Source organism: Anopheles moucheti, unplaced genomic scaffold (assembly GCF_943734755.1).
Source record: "Anopheles moucheti unplaced genomic scaffold, idAnoMoucSN_F20_07 U1, whole genome shotgun sequence".
Lineage (NCBI taxonomy): Eukaryota > Metazoa > Arthropoda > Insecta > Diptera > Culicidae > Anopheles > Anopheles moucheti.
The window spans coordinates 249,864-259,255 of record NW_026453624.1 but is presented as its reverse complement, the minus strand read 5'-3'; the positions used below and the strand labels follow the sequence as shown (position 1 = coordinate 259,255).

Genomic DNA, 9,392 nt, shown 5'->3' with positions numbered 1-9,392 from the left:
CACTCGCGGGCCTTCATACCAAAGTACAAAGTTCGAGTTGGAAGGTCAATGGACGTCGAAATTAACAGTTTTTGTATGACAAAGTCACTCGCGGGCCTTCATACCAAAGTACAAAGTTCGAGTTGGATGGTCAATGGACGTCGAAATTAACAGTTTTTGTATGACAAAGTCACTCGCGGGTCTTCATACCAAAGTACAAAGTTCGATACGGAAGGTCAATGGACGTCGAAATTAACAGTTTTTGTATGACAAAGTCACTCGCGGACCTTCATACCAAAGTACAAAGTTCGAGTTGGATGGTCAATGGACGTCGAAGTTAACAGTTTTTGTATGACAAAGTCACTCGCGGGCCTTCATACCAAAGTACAAAGTTCGATACAGAAGGTCAATGGACGTCGAAATTAACAGTTTTTGTATGACAAAGTCACTCGCGGGCCTTCATACCAAAGTACAAAGTTCGAGTTGGATGGTCAATGGACGTCGAAGTTAACAGTTTTTGTATGACAAAGTCACTCGCGGGCCTTTATACCAAAGTACAAAGTTCGAGTTGGATGGTCAATGGACGTCGAAATTAACAGTTTTTGTATGACAAAGTCACTCGCGGGCCTTCATACCAAAGTACAAAGTTCGAGTTGGAAGGTCAATGGACGTTGAAATTAACAGTTTTTGTATGACAAAGTCACTCGCGGGCCTTCATACCAAAGTACAAAGTTCGAGTTGGAAGGTCAATGGACGTCGAAATTTACAGTTTTTGTATGACAAAGTCACTCGTGGGCCTTCATACCAAAGTACAAAGTTCGAGTTGGAAGGTCAATGGACGTTGAAATTAACAGTTTTTGTATGACAAAGTCACTCGCGGGCCTTCATACCAAAGTACAAAGTTCGAGTTGGAAGGTCAATGGACGTCGAAATTTACAGTTTTTGTATGACAAAGTCACTCGCGGGCCTTTATACCAAAGTACAAAGTTCGAGTTGGAAGGTCAATGGACGTTGAAATTAACAGTTTTTGTATGACAAAGTCACTCGCGGGCCTTCATACCAAAGTACAAAGTTCGAGTTGGAAGGTCAATGGACGTCGAAATTTACAGTTTTTGTATGACAAAGTCACTCGTGGGCCTTCATACCAAAGTACAAAGTTTGAGTTGGATGGTTAATGGACGTCGAAATAAACAGTTTTTTATGACAAAGTCACTCGCGGGCCTTCATACCAAAGTACAAAGTTCGAGTTGGATGGTCAATGGACGTCGAAATTAACAGTTTTTGTATGACAAAGTCACTCGCGGGCCTTCATACCAAAGTACAAAGTTCGAGTTGGATGGTCAATGGACGTCGAAATTAACAGTTTATGTATGACAAAGTCACTCGCGGGCCTTCATACCAAAGTACAAAGTTCGAGTTGGATGGTCAATGGACGTCTAAATTAACAGTTTTTGTATGACAAAGTCACTCGCGGGCCTTCATACCAAAGTACAAAGTTCGAGTTGGAAGGTCAATGGACGTCGAAATTAACAGTTTTTGTATGACAAAGTCACTCGCGGGCCTTCATACCAAAGTACAAAGTTCGAGTTGGATGGTCAATGGACGTCGAAATTAACAGTTCTTGTATGACAAAGTCACTCGCGGACCTTCATACCAAAGTACAAAGTTCGAGTTGGAAGGTCAATGGACGTTGAAGTTAACAGTTTTTGTATGACAAAGTCACTCGCGGACCTTCATACCAAAGTACAAAGTTCGAGTTGGATGGTTAATGGACGTCGAAATAAAGAGTTTTTGTATGACAAAGTCACTCGCGGGCCTTCATACCAAAGTACAAAGTTCGAGTTGGATGGTCAATGGACGTCGAAATTAACAGTTTTTGTATGACAAAGTCACTCGCGGGCCTTCATACCAAAGTACAAAGTTCGAGTTGGATGGTCAATGGACGTCGAAGTTAACAGTTTTTGTATGACAAAGTCACTCGCGGACTGTTGTTTATTAACAGCGGTCCTCGTTTTGACAGCAGACAGCGGGGCGAAAAAGACTGTCGAGAGAGAGGGCGAAACGATACGTCGGTCAGGCTTAGGGCCGTTCATCCGAACCGCTCGATCCTTCGGAGGTTCGGATGAATCTAGGAAGGAGTAATGACCGCTATCGGGAGGAAAGAAAAAGGATAAAAGTGCGTGCAAAGAGGCACCAGGCCTCTTTTTATCGCAGAAAGCAGAATTGAATTTTTTAATGTTTTAAAATAAAGCTAGATATTAAAGAAACTTCTAGCTTTCTTAATCGACGAAAAGGGCATCGTTGCTGGACGCAACAGTTTAAAAAATTCAATTGCTAGTTTCACGGTTGGTACGCAAGCGAAACCGCAACGTTTAGCGAAACCGCAGCATCAGCGTGAAGTGCAACAAGAACTCTCTTACGACTGGACAATGGAAGGCAAAGTGTGTGGTGTGTGCAATGGTGCAGATACGGATAATGCAGTGGAATGCGATCGATGCGAACGGATGTTTCATCTGAATTGTGTGAACGAAGATGAAACTGTGTACAGTAGGGATTGGACATGCCTTATGTGCGCGCCCGGAACGCCGCCCCCCGCTTCGTCTACGCTGCATCGAGCAACACCCATTGTAACCGAGCCAGGCGTTAGTGAAATGGCGGATACGAACCAGGTGAATCGGGAACCATTCACGAGAGCTAGATCGACGGAAGTAATTTCCAATCTACCGAATCGTCCCTCCGATACATCGATCACATCGCCCGTCCATAATGCAAATCTCATATGGGATGAGATAAGTAGAAGCTTCCATCGTATGATGGAGGAAATAGACGCGGCCCGCGAACCGCGTAGGCCGGAGCATGACGTCATACATCGACTCGAGTCAGTGTTAGAAAAATTTGCCCAACGCATCAACAGAGAAGATTCGCAAGGGTCAAGACGCGAAAACAGGTCCGCTGCAACATCCTTCGCTCTAGACGAAAGTCAGGTATTAGCGAGACGTTCTGTTAGTTCCAAGTTACCAGCGTTTTCCGGTAAACCCGAGGAGTGGTGTGCATTTGCAAATCAATTCTACGAGACAACAGAGCTGTGCGGATATACCGATGGAGAGAATATTGTGAGGCTGCAACAAGCACTTAAAGGAGAAGCGCTTAAGGCGGTTCAAGGCCGGGTTAGAAATTCAGGAAACCTGAAGGAGGTAATGGAAGAGTTAAAAAATTCGTTTGGCCGTCCGGAGATCATAGTGAAAACGCTGTTAAGCCAAATACGACGTCAAGTGCCACCGAAAGTTGAAAAGCTAGAGTCGTTAATCCAGTTCGCCGTATCCGTGGACGAGATGTGTGCTACAGTAAGGAACAACGGGGTCGAGGATCGATATGATGGCCCCCTTTTAGATGAGTTGGTTTGCTGTCTTCCTCCGATGATCAAGCTGATGTGGGGTTTACACAGCATTAACCTGCCGAAGGTCAATTTAGTCGAATTTGGAAAGTGGATGCAAAACATAAAACGCGCAGCCCAGTCTGTGACGAACCCTGCAGCGCAGCCCGAACAACGTAGCAGTAAGTATGTTCACGCACATACTAACAATGATCACTCGCAGAACAACACGGAAGCAAAGTGCGCATGTGACGAAGGATGCTCTCACCTACACGAGTGCGACGCATATTGGCAGATGAGTGTCGCTGATCGCTGGGACATCGTTAAAAGTCGCTACTTGTGCAAACGCTGTTTGAAAAAACACCGTGCCCCCTGCAAGGACACTAGTGCATGCGGCAGAGAAGGATGCACGACAAAGCATCACCCTTCACTTCACAATAAAGCAGGTAAGGGAAAGCCGGAAGCTAATTTCTCTCACTCTACAGCCACGGAGGAAAACATTATGCTGAGATACATCCCGGTTGAGCTCCGTACTGGAGGAAAGACGGTCAAAACCGTTGCCTTTCTCGATGAGGGCGCATCAGTGTCGCTTGTTGAGCAATCTTTGGTGGACGAGCTGGGACTGGAAGGACCAAACCGACCCCTGTGTTTGAAATGGACCGGAGGGCAGCATCGCACAGAACGAGACTCGAAACAGGTGAGCGTTAGCATAGTTGGAACGTCCATTGGCGGTGAACCGAACTACGAAGCTTCAAATGTTCGCACGGTTAAATGTCTTGGACTACCTGCTCAACGTGTAACAATGGAAGTCCTGAGAAAGAAATATCGTCACCTAGCTCCCATCCCGTTAGCCCAGTACGCAGCTACTCCTCCACGCATTCTAATCGGCATGAACAACTATCACCTCACCGTACCGTTGAAGACAATTGAAGGTCAGGTAAATGAACCAGTTGCTACAAAGACACGGTTGGGATGGGTAGTCTCAGGTTGCGATTCATCTTCAATGCGCAATACCAGCGTTGTAGCTTTTCATAGAGCTCAGCTTTGTGAGTGCCAGGACATAGAAATCAAGGTTGATCAAGCACTAAAAGGTAGCTTTGCATTAGAAGAACCGCGATGCATGGGCAAGATAAGAAGACTTTCTAATGACGATGAACGAGCAAGTATGCTGCTTCGAACTAACACCGAATTGCAGGGAGAGCGCTATGTCACCGGTTTATTGTGGCGGTATGACGACGTGAAATTGCCCAATAACCGATCGATGGCTTTACGACGTTTGGAGTGTTTAGAACGACGGATGGCAAAAGACGAAAATCTCCGAAAAAAGATGGAACAGGTATTGAATGAACACATCAACAAGGGCTATGTAAAAAAACTATCTAAAAAGGAGTGTATGGAAAAACATCCTAGAAAATGGTACCTACCGATCTTCCCGGTATTCAATCCAAATAAGCCAAATAAAGTGCGAGTGGTGTGGGATGCAGCAGCGGCGGTAAACGGAACGTCTCTTAATTCCATGTTGCTGGCCGGACCTGATCTGCTATCTCCTCTCCCGACCGTACTCAGCAGATTTCGAGAATTTCGCGTAGCGATAGCGGCTGATATTCAAGAAATGTATCACCAGATCGTTATTAACGAGGAGGATCAGAACAGTCAAAGATTCCTATGGAAAATTGACCCTCTACAATCCGATCCTGATGAATATGTGATGATAAGAATGACCTTTGGGTCAGCCTGTTCACCAAGCTGTGCACAATTCGTCAAGAATATGAACGCTGATCGCTTCGTAGATCGTTTCCCATCAGCCGTCGAGTGCATAAAGTATCATCATTACGTCGACGACATGCTTACGAGCGTAGAAAGTGTTCCGGAAGCAGTAAAGCTCGCACAAGAGGTTAAATATATTCATTCTCAAGGAGGTTTTAAACTGCACCATTGGATGGCAACTCATACCGAGGTATTACGAGCAGTGGGTGGTAGCGATAATACGGAAAAGGATATGAACCTCGATCCAGCTGCGAGCGCACAAAAGGTTCTAGGAATGTGGTGGAACTCGCACGAAGATACATTTCAATTCAGAGTGCCAGTAAAAGATCTACAGATCCTGCAAGGGATAACAACGCCGACTAAACGACAAGTTTTAAGCACACTCATGACAATATATGATCCCTTAGGTCTGATTGCAGGCTTTTTGTTCTTCCTTAAGGTTCTGCTGCAGGAAATTTGGCGATCCGGTATCGGGTGGGACGATCCAATTCCTGCTAGTCTACAAAACAAATGGGAGAAATGGTTAGCATGTATACCTCAGCTACAATCGGTCAAGATTCCGCGCTGTTATCGTACCGCAATTAGAATCGATGATTGCAAGATTCAGCTTCACATCTTCGTAGACGCCGGGAAAGACGGATTTGCAGCCGTTGGATACTTTCGTTTCCAGTCAGAAAGAGAACGTGAAGTTGTTTTAATCGGCGCTAAAACTAGAGTGGCTCCGTTGAAATATACATCGATTCCGCGGTTAGAGCTGCAGGCAGCCGTACTAGGGGTAAGGCTGATGACGGCCATCGAAACAGCACATCGAATGAAAATCGATCGTCGCTTCTTGTGGACGGACTCCAAAGACGTATTGTGTTGGCTCAACGCTGATCATCGAAGATACAGCATCTACGTAGCACATCGAGTAGCTGAAATTCTCGAGAGCTCGACCGTGAATGAATGGCACTGGGTACCGACAAAAAACAACGTTGCCGATGAGGGAACAAAATGGCACAACCTTAACCGACACATCATCAGTGGAAGCTGGTTTAAAGGGCCAGCTTTCTTGCAACAATCAGAGAACGAGTGGAAGCTGGAGCCTGTTGAGCCTATGAGGACGGACGAAGAAATACGACCAACCGTATCACATCATGTCGAAATAACGCCGATAATCGCTTTCGAGCGATTCTCTCACTGGAAACGTTTGCATCGCGCCATCGCTTACTTATGGAGATTCATCAACAATGCCCGGTCGCCTACAACAGAACGGCAGTACGGACATCTCACGGTGAAGGAACTTCAACAAGCTGAGCGGTCCATATTTACAGAAGTACAAAAAACGGAATTCCCAGAAGAATACCAGCGCCTTCTGGAAGAAAAGTCAGGTACGAACCAAAATAAAAAGAGCATTAATAAACATGATCCTCTTTTTAGACGCAGCGCTTACATCGACGAAAACGATATTTTACGTGTACGTGGAAGAATCGATGCCTGTCGTTATGTAGGTGACGATACAAAGAGGCCGATAATTCTTCCAAAAAGGTCCTGGGTGACTGATCTGGTGGTAGCAGAATTTCACTGGAAATATAAACACCAAAATCATCAAACGGTCATGAACGAAGTGCGGCAGCGGTTTGACATACCTGCATTAAGAAGCGCGTGTCACAGAGTGAGAAGCAATTGCTTTATATGCAGGATTCGACAAGCGTTCCCAAGATCGCCCGTAATGAATGAGTTGCCTCTAGCACGATTGTCACCGTTCACCAGACCGTTTTCCTATACCGGAATTGATTATTTTGGCCCCTTTTTGGTTGCTAACGGACGTAGACAAGAGAAACGCTGGGGCGTACTGTTTACGTGCCTAACAATTCGAGCAATACATATAGAGGTAGCCTATAGTTTGAATACGAGCGCCTGCATCATCGCACTACGCAATTTCATCGCGCGCAGAGGTACTCCGATCGAAATCGTGACGGACCGAGGAACAAATTTCATCGGCGCTGATCGTGAGTTGAAGGACGCTGCTAAGCAAATTGACTACGAAGAGCTGATTGATGCAGTATATCTTCCCGATACGAAGTGGAGATACAACCCTCCTGGAGCTCCACACTTCGGCGGTGCATGGGAGAGATTGGTACAATCTGTAAAACGCACTCTTTCCAGTATGCAGTTTACGAGAACACCAACAGACGCTATTTTCGCCAACTGGTTGATCGAGGTCGAACACATAGTCAACACGCGTCCACTAACACACGTATCAGTTGATAATGAGGAAGAAGCTCCACTAACACCCAATCATTTTCTACTGGGATCATCTTCTGGGGCAAAAGCAATAAATAAGTTTGACGACTCTTCCGCAGCATTAAAAAACAGCTGGAAAACATCACAACTTTATACGGATCAGTTTTGGCGACGGTGGGTAGCCTCATACTTGCCTACGCTTACTCGTCGCAGCAAATGGTTTCAGCCTCAACCACCTCTGATGGAAGGAGACCTAGTGCTAGTGGTGGATGACGCTCTACCAAGAGGATGTTGGCCCAAAGGAAGAATCGTCAAGCTAATACCATCGAAAGACGGCGTAGTTCGTCGAGTGCATGTGCAGTTAGGAAACCGGAAGATTTTGGAACGACCTGCTGTAAAAATCGCAACTATTAACGTTGAACCGCACGGAGGTGTTTAACGTGGTCAAACACCGGGGGCCAGTGTTGTTTATTAACAGCGGTCCTCGTTTTGACAGCAGACAGCGGGGCGAAAAAGACTGTCGAGAGAGAGGGCGAAACGATACGTCGGTCAGGCTTAGGGCCGTTCATCCGAACCGCTCGATCCTTCGGAGGTTCGGATGAATCTAGGAAGGAGTAATGACCGCTATCGGGAGGAAAGAAAAAGGATAAAAGTGCGTGCAAAGAGGCACCAGGCCTCTTTTTATCGCAGAAAGCAGAATTGAATTTTTTAATGTTTTAAAATAAAGCTAGATATTAAAGAAACTTCTAGCTTTCTTAATCGACGAAAAGGGCATTGTGTTCAAGGCCTTTTACAGCCGAGAAACGCCACCAGGACGCGACGTAGGGGGGTTGAAACTGTTGAAGGTAGCTTCAGACCTGTCAACCATGAGAGCAGGCAGACTGCCTCTCTGGTCAGGGTTGGTGGATATTAAACCGTATCACACCGTTTTTATTTGTTCAAGGCCTTTTACAGCCGATGGCTCCCCGACGGGGAATCGAACCCCGGTCTCCCGCGTGACAGGCGGGGATACTGACCACTATACTATCGAGGCATCGTTGCTGGACGCAACACGGACCTTCATACCAAAGTACAAAGTTCGAGTTGGATGGTCAATGGACGTCGAAATTAACAGTTTTTGTATGACAAAGTCACTCGCGGGCCTTCATACCAAAGTACAAAGTTCGAGTTGGATGGTCAATGGACGTCGAAATTAACAGTTTTTGTATGACAAAGTCACTCGCGGGCCTTCATACCAAAGTACAAAGTTCGAGTTGGATGGTCAATGGACGTCGAAATTAACAGTTTTTGTATGACAAAGTCACTCGCGGGCCTTCATACCAAAGTACAAAGTTCGAGTTGGAAGGTCAATGGACGTCGAAATTAACAGTTTTTGTATGACAAAGTCACTCGCGGGCCTTCATACCAAAGTACAAAGTTCGAGTTGGATGGTCAATGGACGTCGAAGTTAACAGTTTTTGTATGACAAAGTCACTCGCGGACCTTCATACCAAAGTACAAAGTTCGAGTTGGATGGTCAATGGACGTCGAAATTAACAGTTTTTGTATGACGAAGTCACTCACGGGCCTTCATACCAAAGTACAAAGTTCGATACGGAAGGTCAATGGACATCGAAATTAACAGTTTTTGTATGACAAAGTCACTCGCGGGCCTTCATACCAAAGTACAAAGTTCGAGTTGGAAGGTCAATGGACGTCGAAATTAACAGTTTTTGTATGACAAAGTCACTCGCGGGCCTTCATACCAAAGTACAAAGTTCGAGTTGGATGGTCAATGGACGTCGAAATTAACAGTTTTTGTATGACAAAGTCACTCGCGGACCTTCATACCAAAGTACAAAGTTCGAGTTGGAAGGTCAATGGACGTCGAAATTAACAGTTTTTGTATGACAAAGTCACTCGCGGGCCTTCATACCAAAGTACAAAGTTCGAGTTGGATGGTCAATGGACGTCGAAATTAACAGTTTTTGTATGACAAAGTCACTCACGGGCCTTCATACCAAAGTACAAAGTTCGATACGGAAGGTCAATGGACATCGAAATTAAC

General features: G+C 45.5%; 1 protein-coding gene, 1 non-coding gene and 1 pseudogene across 2 annotated transcripts; 1 reads left to right on the top strand and 2 right to left on the bottom strand.

Annotated features, from left to right (window-relative positions):
* Window positions 1-2,630: 2,630 nt before the first annotated feature.
* Window positions 2,631-6,609, top strand: LOC128309249 (uncharacterized). The gene is made up of 2 exons (XM_053045622.1): window positions 2,631-6,489; window positions 6,539-6,609. Exons 1-2 carry the CDS (start codon window positions 2,631-2,633, stop codon window positions 6,607-6,609), a joined length of 3,930 nt encoding a protein of 1,309 aa, XP_052901582.1.
* On the bottom strand, window positions 6,008-7,914 carry LOC128309243 (uncharacterized; annotated as a pseudogene).
* Window positions 7,915-8,303: 389 nt separating this feature from the next.
* Window positions 8,304-8,378, bottom strand: Trnad-guc (transfer RNA aspartic acid (anticodon GUC)). The gene has a single exon. It is a non-coding gene; the product is annotated as a tRNA-Asp (tRNA).
* Window positions 8,379-9,392: the final 1,014 nt, after the last annotated feature.

What these genes read in the sequence shown, in the direction of transcription:
- LOC128309249 (XM_053045622.1), top strand. Translation starts at nt 2,631, where the DNA reads ATGGCGGATACGAACCAGGTGAATCGGGAACCATTCACGAGAGCTAGA. An exon ending in CCTTCTGGAAGAAAAGTCAG is followed by an intron (nt 6,490 to 6,538) that starts GTACGAACCAAA and finishes TCCTCTTTTTAG; the next exon opens with ACGCAGCGCTTACATCGACG.